Source organism: Mustela lutreola, chromosome 7 (genome assembly GCF_030435805.1).
Source record: "Mustela lutreola isolate mMusLut2 chromosome 7, mMusLut2.pri, whole genome shotgun sequence".
Taxonomy (NCBI): domain Eukaryota; kingdom Metazoa; phylum Chordata; class Mammalia; order Carnivora; family Mustelidae; genus Mustela; species Mustela lutreola.
The window spans coordinates 67239322-67255214 of record NC_081296.1 but is presented as its reverse complement, the minus strand read 5'-3'; the positions used below and the strand labels follow the sequence as shown (position 1 = coordinate 67255214).

The 15893-nt window shown below is 50.3% G+C and overlaps 1 protein-coding gene across 1 annotated transcript; it reads left to right on the top strand.

Moving 5' to 3' along the window:
• Window positions 1–3229: 3229 nt before the first annotated feature.
• On the top strand, window positions 3230–5862 carry RHOV (ras homolog family member V). The gene is made up of 3 exons (XM_059181189.1): window positions 3230–3452; window positions 3663–3721; window positions 3914–5862. Exons 1-3 carry the CDS (start codon window positions 3245–3247, stop codon window positions 4355–4357), a joined length of 711 nt encoding a protein of 236 aa, XP_059037172.1. The 5' UTR covers window positions 3230–3244; the 3' UTR covers window positions 4358–5862.
• The last annotated feature ends 10031 nt before the right edge of the window (window positions 5863–15893 follow it).

Sequence of the window (15893 nt, the reverse complement as noted above, 5' to 3'; positions counted from 1 at the left end):
TCCTTGTTTCTTATGACGTTGACAGTTTGGAGGAGGACTGGGCAGGCAATTCATAAAATGTCTATCAGATGAAACTTTTCTTTCTTTTTTTTTTTTTTAAGATTTTTTTTCTTTTTATTTACTTGACAGAGAGAGAGAGAGCACAAGTAGGCAGAGTGGCAGGGAGAGGGAGAAGGAGAAGCAGGCTCTTTGCTGAGCATGGAACCTGTTTCGGGACTCAATCCCAGGACCCTGGGATCATGACCTGAGCTGAAGGTAGACGCCTAACCAACTAAACCACCCAGGTGCCCCTCAGATGGAACTTTCCTGACGTTGTTCTCATGATTAGACCTCGGTTCTAGTAGGGAAGACTACAGAGGAAAAATGCCATTCTCATTACATCATATCAAGCGTACATAACTATCAACTTGACTTATCAATGTTGATCTTCATCTTGATCACCGGGTTGAGGGAGAGTTCATCAGGATTCTCCACTGTGAAGTTATTCATTCCCCCTCCACTTTTTTCATACCGTCCTCCTTGGAAGAAAGTCACTACGCACAGCCCCACTCTTAAGGAGTTGGGGGTTATGTTCCTCTTCCTGGTTCTACACATATTATTTGGAATTCTCCATGGGAAATTTGTCTATGATGGCCTATTGATTTAGGTACTCAATCGTTTATTTATATCAGAATAGCCTTGTGGATATTTATGTTATTCTTTGGGTCATAATCCAATATGTCTTAATTTTGTTGCTCAACTTGTTCCAGATTTGGCCTTTGGAAACTCTTTCAGTTAGTTGGTTTGGTGTCTGTTTGATGTGCCTCCATCTTCCCTTTCTTGCGTTTAGGGCGTCCTTACTCTCTGTACCACAGAATGTTCCTGGCTCATCTTGTATATTTCCTGCCCCAGCCCTTGAATCAAACATTTCTCTAGAGAGAATGTTAGGGTCAAGTTTAAATCTTAGCAAATGTCTGACTGGAGGTTAGGATGGACAATCTGTCCGGGTTGTGGGGGAGGCAGGAGTAAGACTCAACCCACCATTAGGAGGGGACTTTGCCAGCTGTAGCTGCTACAATGGCAAGTCCTTAGCTGAGAAACAGGTGACTCACCAGCTCCCAGGGTTGTCTCCACCCTCCCCTTCTTGCTGGCAAGACTGTCCTTAAACCAGCTCAGACAGAGGGACCTAGGTCAGAAAGTGTCCCCACCCATGGGGCCTGTCACAGGCCCAGTCAGGGCTTTCACGCCGGCAGACACCTTCCCCCATTTGTGTATTATTTTTATATACCCTTCATTCCTGCAGAAAGGATTAAACAAGATTACCCTCAAATTTATAGCTACAATTAAACTATTATTAAAACTTGGGCAAAAGGACAAGAGTTCTGTGAAGAAGAGCCCCCACGTGTGTGTGTAGTAATTTTGTCCCCGACACCTGGTTCACTGAATCACAGATTGCTAGCACTAGAAAGGTTTTCAAAAATAAACAGGCTTCACCTGTCATTTATTTTATTTTAATTTTTTTTTCACTTGTCATTTTATAATGCTAAGCCGGATCAAGGAATTTCTGAGAAGTCACAAAGCTAATGAGTGGAAGAACTAGGAATACTAGGACGGGTCTCCTGGTTTACCTGTCTTTTCAAATCCCCATTCTTGTCTCCTTTTCCTGGATAGCAAAAAGAACAGCTTTTGGACCTCCTGGGGGATACAGTGGTAAGACAACACTTTGGGGCCTCTTTCATCTGCTAGATGAATAAATATAGGTGGATATGTCTGAGAAGTCTTTGGGCCTATAATCAGGGATTATTAGGATCCCCAGATATTTGGATGTAGGGAATGTAGGAGGGAGACATTGGGATATAGAAGTGGATATTGGACAGGATCCTACCATTTCCCATAGTCAAGATTTTAATGGTTAAATCAGCAACTTTCTAGGTGTTGTCCTCAATTCTTGACAAGGAAGGAAGGAAGAAAAAATAAAAATCAGGGATCCTGACACTTTTTCAACGAGATTTCGAGATTTGGATTTGTGGATTTTTATACTATTGGTAGTAATAAGAAATAAGATTATCTCTTTGCTTTTCTTTTTTGGGGGGATTATCTCTTTTCTTTAATGTTCATTGCCTCCTCCCCTCCCAACATTCTCCCTGCAACAACTCAAGAACGAGGTGTTTTTAATGATCTTCATACAGGCTGAGATGAAAGACTATCTTGGAATTCAGAGAAAGGATTCTGGGCCTGATGTCACTTGGTACGGCTGCAAAATAGAAATGAAATTAGCTCTCTTGGGTGACCTTCCTAGAGCCACCTGGCATATATGGTCTCACTAACCCCTTCTGTAAAGGACAGTGGGTGGCCCAGAACAGCGTCAACAAAGAGGTAAATTACTATGTGTTTGTGATGATGATGATGAAGATAGTATTAGGGACTTTGGGGATTTAGAAAATACTCAAATGGAGAACTGTCCTTGGAGATCCTCTTCAGCTAGATTCTCCAGCACCCCGAATTCCTTTAGCAGAATATAGTGAAGGTGTTTAAGACCTGCCTCCAGGCCTAATCTAGAGGGAGCTATTCCCTGGGACTACAGTAAATTCCTGCTTGATGTATTCATGCTTGAGTTTATCTTCTCTTTATGATCTGTATTTTTTTTTAAGATTTTATTTTGAAATAATCTGTAAGTAACCCATTACATTCCTGAGATCAAGAATTGAATGCTCTAAGGACTGAACCAGTCAGGGGCCGCCATGGTGTATACATTTTTAAAAAATCATTCGTTAATTAAGAAAATTATTATCCAGACTTTCATACTCGTGCAAACATATATCTAGGTTTTTTTATTTTCAACAAAGGTTTAATTTGAACAGGCTGTATTGTGTGTGCTACAACTTGCTTCTTCCTCTTAACGATAAATCCTGGATAGCGTTCTCCGCCAAGATACCTCGATCTGCCTCATTTTGGCGATTCTTTGTCTTTGCACCTGCGATTCCCTGAGCTCCAGTTTTCGTCCTGCCTCCCTTCCTCCCGGCGTTTGTGATTGCCTGGCCTCATGGGGTGCACTGCGGCGCAAGGCGCGGCTGGAGGCCTGGCGGGTGGGCGGGGTTCGAGGCCGCTCGGGACATGCAGATGAGGTGGGCGGGGCCCCACATATACCCGGGGTTAGCGGCGGGCCAGCGCGCCGGGCCTTGGCGGACTCAGTCGGAGGTGGGCTGCGGCACCTGCTTTCCGGAGCGCAGCGGAGCCTGGTCCCGAGCTGTCCCCGGAGCGGGCCATGCCCCCGCGGGAGCTGAGCGAGGCCGAGTCGTCCCCGCTCCGGGCCCCGACCCCTCCCCCGCGGCGGGGCAGCGCGCCCCCGGAGCTGGGTATCAAGTGTGTGCTGGTGGGCGACGGCGCCGTGGGTAAGAGCAGCCTCATCGTCAGCTACACCTGCAATGGATACCCCGCGCGCTACCGGCCCACAGCGCTGGACACCTTCTCCGGTACGTTCAACGGCCCCGGCGGCCGCGTGGTTGGGGATAGGGTTGTGCACTCGTCTGCCGGGGCCAGGTCGGGGCCGGGAGGGCAAGGGAGCCCCCCGGGAGGGAGGCGGGAGAAAGCCCAGAGGTGGCGCTGGTGAGGTCTGGTGGGGTCCTGGACGCTCTTCCTAACTCGCCGCCCCCCCGCCACCGCACCCCTCCCTGACCCTATAGTGCAAGTCCTGGTGGATGGAGCGCCGGTGCGCATTGAGCTCTGGGACACAGCGGGACAGGTGAGGAGCTGGGGGCGACCCCTAATGGACTGGGAGAAGGTGGGCTGGAGCCTGGGAGGACCCTAGATGGATAAGGAATGGAGAAGGTCTTGGGCCCTTCTGACTCTCAGGTCTGCAACCCCGGTGACAATCAGATTCCCAATACCTGTGGCAGGGAATAATGCTGCTAATGATCAGGCCTTCCCATCCTAGGAAGACTTTGACCGCCTTCGCTCTCTCTGCTACCCGGATACCGATGTCTTCTTGGCCTGCTTCAGCGTGGTGCAGCCCAGCTCTTTCCAGAACATCACAGAGAAATGGCTGCCGGAGATCCGCACTCACAACCCCCAGGCACCCGTGCTGCTGGTGGGTACGCAGGCCGACCTGAGGGACGATGTCAATGTACTGATTCAGTTGGACCAGGGGGGCCGGGAGGGCCCCGTGCCCCAACCCCAGGCTCAGGGTCTAGCAGAGAAAATCCGAGCCTCCTGCTACCTTGAGTGCTCCGCTTTGACGCAGAAGAACTTGAAAGAGGTGTTTGACTCGGCTATTCTCAGCGCCATTGAACATAAAGCCCGGTTGGAGAAGAAACTGAATGCCAAAGGTGTGCGTACTCTCTCCCGCTGCCGCTGGAAGAAGTTCTTTTGCTTTGTTTGAAGAGCCTCGGTGGCTAGGGAGTAGTAGGCATAAGCCCACAGACTTCTGGAAACTGGGGCCTTTGAGGGGGGATGCTGGCAGGGCCAGGCCACCCCATGGGACTCAGTTCCATCTGAACACTGTGAGGACATAGGCCTCCAACTGCCTGCTCTAATAGGTGAGGGGCTCTGATTTGGATTTCTGTGGTCAGGGTGACAGAGAAATCAAATCCCAGCACTTTCATTTTCGTGGGCTGGTCTTAACAGTGCCAGCCACGTCACCTCCAAGCATTTTGGGATCCGATTCCCAGTTTCTTATCATGAGCCCCCAGGTCAGCCTGGCTGAATTAGGACCCCCTATGGTGGTCTCCACCTTGGCACAGCGGGAGAGGAAGAGCCAGGCATTTTGGAGGGCAGGAGGGTGTCCAGCCCTGATTTGGAGAGAAGTTCGGGAGGGACTGGGTAAGAAGTCAAGGAGAGACAGAGAGGGGAGCTGAAAGTGAGGTCTTGGAGCCTTGGGACAGGAGGCAGTACGGTGAGGAGGCAGGTCAGAGGGCTAGGTTTGGAAGAGGGAAGAGCAAGGAGAGCAGAAAAGTGGGGCAGCTGAAGAGTAAGGCTGACACCTGGGCTGCCCTCTGCCCCCAGGGCCCGGGAGGGCAGGGCTGGTCCCTGGGAAGAACTGGGACTCAGGGCTCCCTAGGCACTGCCCAAACTGGCTGGGCCAGGAGCTGGGCAGGAAGTGAGAGGCAAGGCCCAGCAAGAGGAGGGGGAGGAGCTGCGACCTAGAGCCTAGAGGAGGAAGGGGCTGGGGTCACTTTTCTAGAAGGTAGGACGGTACAGAGTCTACAAATAAAGTCTTAGGTTTCTGAAGCTGCTGTCTCTGTGTCATTTCCTGAAGCTGTCTGCCCATTGCCCTCTCAGAGCCCTCTTCAAGGCCCAGCAGCCAGGATAGATAGGTTGGGCACTGAAGGTCTGAGGCCAAACTGATAGGTGGGGGCTGGACTAGATGAGACAGTGTGATGGGAACTGGACTGGGGGGGGCAGGTCTGGGGCTCCCCGCTTGGGGCTTAGCCGGTTCCCAGGAGAGCTAGCGTGGGAAGCAGCCTAGGAACGGGTTTCCCCAGGTGTCAGCGCCAGAGCTGCTTTCCCATGACCTCACCAAGCGGGTGTTGCCCCGCCCCTCTGCCCCTCCTTTCTAGAGCACCTCCCTCAGCGCTCGGGCTCTCCAGCAATGCTGGGCCCTCTAAACCTCCTTGCTCTGATCCTTCCAACTGTCCACAAGGTCTTGGGGTGGGGGACCACATGCTTCAGAGCCTGAGCATGAAGGGACTCTTTACAGTCTAAAGCTCAACCACTGGTCAAACTCTGGGTCAAGGTGATTGGACCTAGTCTTTGATCTTCGCATTCAGTCCGCAGAAGGACCAAGGTGCCAGTAGTCAATCATTTAAATAGAGGGGTTCAGTGGGTTAAGCCTCTGCTTTCGGCAGGGGCAGGGGTCATGATCTCAGGGTCCTGGGATCGAGCCCCGAGCCCCCCCCCCGCGCCCCCCCCCCCCCCCCCCCGCATTGGGCTCTCAGTGGGGAGCCTGCTTCACTCTCTTTCTCTGCCTGCTTCTCTGCCTACTTGTGATCTCTCTCTCTCTGTCAAATAAATAAAATCTTTTTTAAAAAAATAATTGAAATACAAGTTTGGTCCCAGAAATCCTGTGGAGTGAGGGTTTGTTGGGTGACAACTTGGAGAGGAGCAGGGATCCAGTGAACATTCCTTGGAATTGGAGCTGGAAGGAACTTTAAAGGGCAGCTTGGAGGAAAAAACACACTTTATTTTAACCATAAGGAAAGAGTCCCAGAGAAAAAAGGTAAAATCTCAAGTGAGATATTACTACCAAGCAGCTATAAGAGTACTCTGGGAACTCGAGTTCTGTATGTCCATGGGTAAATGTTATTCTTTTGGAGAGCTATTTCTAAGGCACACCTGGGACACCTGCTAGGCAACTGGCAGGCTGGGTGAGTGCGAGCCTTATCCCAGCCCAGCAGCCTCTGCAGGAAGTAACAGCTGCCGGAGTATGAGAAAGAGCAGGGCTGAGGGACAGAAATCCTAGCCAAGTGAAACCCGAGATAATCTCCAAATTTAGATTTTAGCCAAGACTGTCCAGCACCGGTCCCACCAGTACCCATCCCCCAGAGCTCCTGCTATCTTGTCTTTCCCTTTGTCCCCTTGCCCCTCAGGGGGGTGCTGGAGCTGCTCCAGGGCAGGCGGGGATGAGGGGGAGTAGAAGGGGTGGGGGATGGGGATGTGTCTCACACCCCAGCTCCACAGCTTCTTTTACCCCAACCCAGCCCATCACACTACCCCCCCCACCTTCAAACTCTGCCATCAACCGTAGCCTTAGGCAAATAATTTCCCTTCTGTGTGCCTCAGTTTCCTCATTTGCAAAATAAGACTCAGGATTCTGGATGAGAGGTTGTTAGACTTCTTCTGGGAGGTCTTAGAGGTGCTGCGAGTAGGGTACGGAAGTCTAAAGGCCATCTCTAAGGCTCCCCCCGCCGCCCAGCTTCTTCCCTGATTCTCTGATGGTCTCAACACATCCATACCACTATGGATGACCAGGCTTTGCTAGGTCACCAAGCCTGGCCCGTGCCTTTGTCTGCCTTGCCCTCCTCATCCCTGACCCTGCTGCTTTCCCTCTGGTGCCTCTCTGACTCAGGACTATTCCCAGCTCTCAGGGGCCAGCAGTGAACTCCCAGGCCCTCATTTTAGAATTCCAGGACTTCTGAAATCCTACACAAACCCGGACCAGGCCAGCTGGTTCCAGTGATTCCACTCCCTGATCTCCGATTATTTTTTGACTTCTGACTCTCAAGTCTTTGTTTTGCCAAGTCCTCTAGTTTGCAAAATACCACCCATGCCCTGTTTCTCTTCTAAGCATTTTTCCATACTCCCCTTTTCCAGAAAGGGTCTCTTACTTGTATTAGTGTCCACATTGCTCTCTTGGTACTTGGAGGACACTCTGAATTTGGTCACTTACTCAGATCGCATCTCCCCAGCGAAGTAGAAAGTCCTCTTCATGCCCTTGTGCTCCCAAAGGGACTTGGGCTCCGGCAATGTCTGCTGTTGGCCCTTAAGGGCTTAAGATAAAAAACCAACCAGTGAGCCCTGGAGGGGATCCTGAGGCTCAAGTTCAGCTCCAGATATGTGCCACTGAAGCCTGAAGATAAGCCTGAGAGCAATGGCTTGCTGGAAAGGCCCTTGGAGAGCTGGACAGGTGGGATTTTCTTCTGGTTCCAAACCCACTGATTTGCTCTGCTTCTGTTTCTGTCTAGAATAACCTACCTCTTTCTTGCCTTTGCCTTTTTTCCCACCTCTCCATTCTCTCTCTCTCTCTCTTTTTTTTTAAGATTTTATTTATTTATTTGACAGAGATCACAAGTAGGCAGAGAAGCAGGCAGAGGGAGAGAGGGGAGCAGGCTCCCCTCTGAGCAGAGAGCCCCATGCAGGGCTTGATCCCAGGACCCTGAGATCATGACCTGAGCCAAAGGCAGAAGCTTAACCCACTGAGCCACCCAGGTGCCCTGCCACCTCTCCATTCTTGATTCTAAGTTTAAAAGGATATTGATTATGTTTATCAGATAAAATTTTATGTTTCTTACATCTACATTCTTACATGGCCTGATGGATGTAAATTGTTTTTAATGTCTGTATAACCAAACCTTAGCTGACTTTTAAAATGTTTCTTTTTTCCCATAATAGATACTCATAGGATAATTAGAAGATTTTTCATTTATTTATTTGATAGAGAGAGAGACACAGCAAGAGAGTGAACACAAACAGAGGGAATGAGTGAGGGAGAAGCAGGCTCCCCACTGAGGAAGGAGCCCAGTGTGATCTCAATCCCAGGACCCCAGGATTATGACCTGAGCCAAAGGCAGACGCTTAACAACTGAGCCACCAGGGTGCCCCAATAGTAGCATTTTGATGTACTTCCTTCCAGCCTGTCCTTCTATGCACATATTTGAAATTGTTTTTGTGATCATGCTGTATATGAAATTTGTATTTTGGGTTTTTTTCCCTCCATTTAAAATTTTAACGGGGGTGCCTGGCTGCCTCACTTGGTAGAGCATGCAGCCCTTGATCTCTGGATTGTGGGCCCTACATAGGGCATAGAGGGCATGTAACCATATGTGAATATTTGCTTACTATTTCTACTATTTCACCCTGACCATAATTTCTCAACCAGACCCCAAATTGGGAGCATTGAGGTTGTTTTCCTCTAACTTTTTTTTCCCTTCTATTATAAATGATACTATGTTGACATTTGATTTTTTTTTTTTTTTCCATCATGGGTTGGCCCTCTACAGAAAAACAGTTTCTCTTTGGTTTGGAGGTTGGACCCCCTAGAATTCCAAGTGGCTCTTCAGAAAGAGCTTGGGTTTCTGTGTCTGTCTGACTCGTGTGTGTGTGTGTGTGTGGGGGGGATATCTTTCTGTGGGAGGATGACCAGCAGATTGCGGGTGCACAATAAATACTAAGTGATGACAAGGTGTATGTATGTTGTGTATCTGTGGTCACGCGCATTTCCCTGCGTTAGTCCCTGTTTTTGCTCTTGCATATTGAAAGTGGGTATTGTCTTTGGGCAAAGCTCTGAATAATTCCATATATGTGCAAGTCTGTGTGTCTGTGTCTGTCCATGTAGGCGTCTCTCTTTATGCAAGATGTGTACAGCTCTGGATGTGCATGTCCATGCACCCACATGGTATCTGGCCTTACGAGTGTGTATTGTACACAAATCTGTGTGTGTGTCTGGGTGTGCACGTGTAGGTTAGGCCAAGTTCCTGGGGGGCTGTGTGTCTACACGTCTGTGCGCGCTGTGTGGATCTGTGAGGGGGTCTCTCTCTGTGTGCTTCCTTGTGCCTGGCAAGCATACTGGGCCTGGGCTGTCGTGTGAGTGTGTGTACACGCGAAAGGAGGTGTGCCTGGCTTGCTTTCCCCCTGGGAGCACAGAGGTGCCCAGGGCGGGGGTGACGCACCCTCCCCGAGTTCCCCCGTTCTCCTGGGAACCGGCTTGGGAGAGTGAGTGAGACCGAAAGCAGACTGCGTCAGGAACACCAGCCCCTTTTGCAACCAGCCCAGGCCCCAGGCAGTCGGTAACCGCGGCTCTCCCAGGTCAGACCTGCCCACCGTATGTGGCTGCCAGGAGACCGGGCTCCCAGCAGGGCCGCACTGTCAGCGCCCTCCTTGGACCTGGGCCAGATCCACCATAGGGAGCACGACTCAGCCCGCCGAGGGGCCCCATGAGTCACCCTGTGGCAACAGCAGGGAGTGACTTCCTGGGCAGCGCTGGCTGTCCCCGGGAATCACAGCTTTCTGCCTCACATTGCTGCAATGCCTGGGTGGCCTTATCTCCTCCGGGATCACCTGCTGTTCTTACAACTGAACTTCTCCTTAGCTCCAATTTACAGATGAAAAGACCGAAGCACAGAGCCCCCTGATTAAGGTGAAGCCTGAGCTGGGCCTTGGACCTGGGTTTCTTAACCCTGGGTCCAGGCCTCTTTCTAGGGAGCCACCTAGGGCTCTAGGTTTCTGCCCCGTTAGCTCTAGAAATGATTCTCTTAGAGGGCGGGGCTGGGAGTTGTGGTTTCTGGGACAGACTCAGTTGTCCAGGGCTGGGGAGTGGGGCAGAGGGAGACAGGGCTGGAGGTAGGATGGGGGGAAAGAAGTCAGCACTGAACCAGGCCTGTTCTCCTTGTGTAATATTTTCAAGGCTTTCTCCATTGAACAGAGGATTTGTCCCATAATTGGAATGACCATGAAATTCATTGTCAGGTTCAGGATATTTTTGAGATTGAAGGGAGCTCTATTAGTCACTGTCCTTATGGTCATCGGACTTGTGATCCCTTTGGAAGGCAGAGCCCGTGGTTGTCATCAGCAAAGAGGGCCTCCTTGACCCTCACCTGCATCAGTCTGCCTCTCTCCCCAGGTGTGCAGATGACTCCCTGGCCCCTTGGCAATGAGGGATGTCAGGGGGGCCCTTGGGCCCAGTGGGGGCATAGAAGTTCCCTGGGCCCCTTGAAGCTGGTGGAAAATCAGCCAGCACAGACCCCACCCAAGGACACCTGACCCACGACGGCTTCCTCCCTCTGACCTGTGGCCATGTTCTGCGGCTTCTGCCCATCTGCTTCCCCTCTCCAGTACTCTGAGGCAGTTGGGGAGCAAGCAGAGAGACCTCTGTCCTAGTGAGACAGGGGACCCTTGGATCCTGGGGCACCACCCCACCCCTGCCCAATGGATCATATGCTCTGCTGACGACCCCATCTCCCATGCGCGCTCCTGTTTCAGCCCCATCCTGACTTGCTGGGCAACTTTGGGCAAATTACTGCCTTCCTCCTTGTCTGAGTTTCTCTTTGTTGTGAAGTGGGGTTAATACTTTCTGCCCCTCCCTGGCTCCCAGGGGACCTGTGGGGATAATCAAGATAATAGTGGGGAGCTGATTTGGAGGAAGCTATTGAGAACCAAGCAAGAGGTATCAGTGCTGGCCCATGTTTACATGGGTGTGGACCTTGGGTTCCCAGCATTCTGGGGCCTGGGACCAGCCCTGACAACTTCTTGGCCTGGCTCCTGGCTCCTTTGTCCCACTTCCAGAGAAAGGACAAAAACTGAAGCCAGGAGTCTCATCATCTGGAGAAAATGATGTTAGAGCAAAAAGTTTGGGGCTCAGGAATACTGGCTTCGCTCTGTCCTCCACCACTGGCTGCATGACCTTGCACCAGTCCCTGCCCCTCTCTGGGCCTCAATAACTTGACTCTGACAACCCCCCTCCACTCTGCACTCAGGGATCCCAAGTCTATAATCAGAGGCCAGCATCATGGTTTAGGGGATAGAAAGGATCTTGTCGTCTAGTCCTTTACTTTCCATAGACTATGATGGACTTCTTTTTAAGAGTCACAGACAGATCCTGGTCAGTCTGATGAACTCAAGTCCTACACTGGTTGCAAAAGGGATCACATGGGAGAAGGGAAGGGGGTCAGAGAAAATCCGCTAGGAAGACAACCGCAAATGAGTTAGGGAGTCAGTAGTAGAATCTGTTGCACTGGGGCGCCTGGGTAGCTCAGTGGGTTAAGCCACTGCCTTCGGCTCGGGTCATGATCTCAGGGTCCTGGGATCAGTCCTACATCAGGCTCTCTGCTCAGCGGGGAGCCCGCTTCCCTCTCTCGCTCTCTGCCTGCCTCTCTGCCTACTTGTGATCTTTCTCTGTCAAATAAATAAATAAAAATCTTAAAAAAAAAAAAAAAAAGGGGCACCTGGGTGGCTCAGTGGGTTAAAGCCTCTGCCTTCAGCTCGAGTCATGATCCCAGGGTCCTGGGATCGAGCCCCGCATCGGGCTCTCTGCTTAGTGGGGAGCCTGCTTCCTCCTTTCTCTCTGCCAGCCTCTCTGCCTGCCTCTCTGCCTGCTTGTGAGATCTCTATCAAATAAATAAATAAATAAAAACTTAAAAAAAAAAAAAAAAGAATCTGTTGCACGCCTGCAGTGTTTGATTCGCCCTGTACCTTGGGCCTCTCTCTCCATGTTTAAAACCTGGCACAGTCCTCTCTTCCTCCCACAGCTGCCTATGGAAAGTGGCTCTTGCCCCCAGTCCTCACTACACCTGCAACTGTCCCCGCCCCTGCCCTCACCTCCACTCCCCACCTTCCTCAGGTTTCCACCTGGCTCCTCTCCCTCATTTGGCTCCTTCCCAACCCTGGTGGGCTTTGAAACTCTTCACCTTTGAACTGCTCTCTTCCGGGTCTCCCGCCCCCCAACTCCAACCACCTCTCTAACCACTACTCCTCCGGGTCCTCTCCTTCTAAGCAAAGGCTCTGTCTCAGGGTTCAGAGTGTTTTTTCTCCCCCAAAAGTCTCCCACCCTTCCATGTCCCCCTCCCCAGCCTACTCCCAAATCCAGGAGCTCTGCCTTCTCCTCTGAGCCCAGACCCTCCCAACTGGAGTGCTTGGCCCTTGCCCCGACACATCTACAGCTGGAAACTTGCAGAGCTGAGCCTGTGGCCCAGAGACTACAAAACTTGTATGTTTTTGCCTTGTTCCTGGCCTTGTTATTCATTTGACAGAGAGAGAGCACAAGTAGGCAGAGAGGTAGACAGAGGGAGAGGGAGAAGCAGGCTCCCCACTGAGCAGGGAGCCTGATGTGGGGCTGGATCCCAGGACCCTGAGATCATGACCTAAGCTGAAGGCACACGTGTAACCGACTGGGCCACCCAGGCCCCCTATTCCTGGTCTTTTTAAATGTTCCTTCATGCTCTTTTTTGTCTTCCACCTACTTTATACTCATGTTATTTCATACTTTATAGAGACTTTTAAGCTGCTTTTAAATCCTTCCTCAGGGGGCGCCTGGGTGGCTCAGTGGGTTAAGCCGCTGCCTTCGGCTCAGGTCATGATCTCAGGCTCCTGGGATCGAGTCCCGCATCGGGCTCTCTGCTCGGCAGGGAGCCTGCTTCCCTCTCTCTCTCTCTGCCTGCCTCTCCGTCTACTTGTGATTTCTCTCTGTCAAATAAATAAATAAAATCTTTAAAAAAAAAAAAAAAAAAAAAAAGAGTGTTCCCAAACCAGTTTAAAAAAAAAAAAAAAAAATCCTTCCTCAGGAAGGCAAGGCATAAGCAAACAAAAACTAAGTAACCAACGATAAAATCAATAAAACCAGTCTCATTCTGGTACCTGGGGGCCCCTCATCTTTATGATTCTCTCGAGACTGCCCTGCCCACACAGCCCTGTTTCTGTGGGCAGCAGTGTCACCCGCCCAGGCTCCCAGGACAGAAAACCTGCAGACTCTGCTGACTCAGTTTCTCCCTTTTCATACTCCAGACTCCAAGTCTTGCAGTCTCTCCCTTCCCTAGATCTCAGAAGCTCTCTCCTCTTTTCCTTCCCCACTGTCTCCATCCCATCACAAACCATCATGGTTTTGGGGCATGGTCTGAAGGTTTGTTTCTTACTGGAATATACGTGGATACTTTTTCAAACCAGTAACTTTTTATTACAAAAGCAATAGACATTTCTTATAGAAAATGTAGAAAATGCAGGCTGACCAAAGGGAAACAAAAAACACCTGTAATTTTATCAATGAGAGGGAACATTTGGTTAAATACCCTTTTTTAGTTTTGTTCTAAACATATAGCACCCCTTTTTAAACTCTGCCACAAGGAGCCTCTTGATTTCTTTCTTGCTTTATTTTCTTGGTCATCTTGGTTCCGGGATCCACTGATGGAACCCCCAGATGACCCTGTAGTTGGGGGTTAGAAAAGGCAGATGTTCTGGGGGACCCTGTGGGAGACTCTGGACCCTACCGGCCTCCCCTTCTTCCCCCCAGCCTGGACTTCTGGGGTTGGGACTATCAGATAGGGCTACTGACAGCACCCGCTCCAAGGGGAACTGGAAAGTGCCTTCCCAGGCTGTAGTATAGCAGATGGGTGGGGAAGGGAGAGGTCTTGTACAATAGGGCAAACCACTCCTGATTCAGGGTTGTTTTTTTTAAGTGGGCAGGGATGATTTCAGGAGAAACAATTCAGTTTTGTCAGTGTTTATTGGAACTGTTGGGATCAATAAATTTTAGAGAAAACTCCCCAATATTGGAACATATGTTGGGTTAGAGGGGATAAGATGATGTGGGCCCCAAAGTTGATGAATGCCAGGAGTGGTGGGCTGGGTAGAGGCTATGGATGGCTCAGTGTCTGCCCAGCTCAGGAGAACCCAAACTCAGTGCCTGGTTTGCTGTAGGAATGTGAGCCCCAGATTGCCAATCTCCCAAGTTTTCACAAAAAGCTAGAAAAGCAGATTAAAAAAAAAAAAAGAATTTTCCTGAATCTTTAAATGTTAGTAACTAATCAAAGAAGCTAAACTGCTGTTTGCATCAAAGCATGATTGGCTGCCAGCATGGAACTTTTCTTTCTTTCTTTTTTTTTTTTTTTTAAGATTTTATTTATTTATTTGACAGAGAGAGATCACAGGTAGGTAGAGAGACTGGCAGAGAGAGAGAGAGAGAGAGAGAGGGAAGCAGGCTCCCCACTGAGCAGAGAGCCCGATGTGGGACTCGATCCCAGGACCCTGAGATCATGACCTGAGCCAAAGGCAGCGGCTTAACCCACTGAGCCACCCAGGCGCCCCATAGCATGGAACTTTTCGATTAGCTTTCCTTCACATCTAATGTACTTTACACAGGTTACCCTCATTTACTTGGTGTGGCTTTTCTCCCTCTTTTCCTCTCCCATCGTGTGACCTCTAGTGATATGACCAGCTTACCTAACCACTCCTTAAAGCTGAGTTTGAATCGTTCCTTCCCCGGCTCAAATCTGTCTTCACCAACATATTCACCAATATTGCCTCTCTCCACCAGGCTCCTGGCTTTCCCTCTCAGGGTTTGAGTCAAATTGAGCAGCTCATTGGTCAAAATGAGACCCATGGTCTTCACTGTCTGGCTTTTGCTCACTATGCTTTGTTGTGCCTGAAACACCCACACCCGCCTGCTCATCTCTTTTTATAACTCCCCCATGAAGCCATTTCTCAACATCCCTCTTAATTTCCATGGCTCGACCAGCCTCCATTGTATTCAACAGCCTTTTGTTAGACACTTTGTATTGCCAAGCATGGCCTGGCATGGGGGACACTGAAGTAAATAAGACTCCATCCCTGTGGCACTTGACTGGCTCAGAGGAGCATGTGACCCTTGATCTTATGGTCGTGAGCTCAAGCCCCGTATTGCGTATAGAGATCACGTAAATAAATGAACTTACTATAAAAAAAAAGAAGAAGAAGAAGAAGAAGAAGCCCATCCCCAGGCCTGCCAGAGGAGCCTCCTCCAGATGAGGGCAGACCTACACTACCACGGGCCACGCATGCCCCAGAGCTGTACAATAGCTGTACAATGCAGGAGAGTGGAGAGGGCAGCAATGGGCTTTGGCTAGAGAAACAGCAAACACTTTTTGAGGAGTAGAGGCTTTCTGGGAGAAAGGCATTTGAAGTAGGGGCAACAGCCTGTGCAAAGGAATGGAGATGTGCAAGTTCTGAGAAAGGGTGGTCATGGAAAAGAGGATGGCTGGGAAAGTCACCGAAACAAGCGATTTGGGAACCAATCTGTTTCTAACAGTATTTGCATTCCTTTTGCTTGCGCTCTAGTGTAAGTTCTAGAAGAGTGGAGGCTGTGTCTCAGCTTTTGTGGTTCCACACCTGCTGCCTGCCTGGGACTGTGTACCCTTGCTCAAACGCTTTCTGCGAAAACACAGCGCCTGATAGTGGTCAGAGTGCCCCCTAGCGGCCCCTGTGCGCTCCTTCTTCCCGTTGTCGGAGCTGACCGGGCAGAATCCTCCCTGCACCCCTGATCTTACCGGAGATGGCACTTTGTCTGGCATCGTCTCACCTCATCTCCACCCCTCCCTAAGAGGGGGATGTTCCTTTCTGTCCAACAAACAAGCATTTATTTTTCGTTGATCACTGTTGGAGGCATTGGGCTACAGAATTTCATGAGTCATTCATCACCTCAGCCTTGGAGGTTCTGCAGAGATCCAAGGGATAATGGG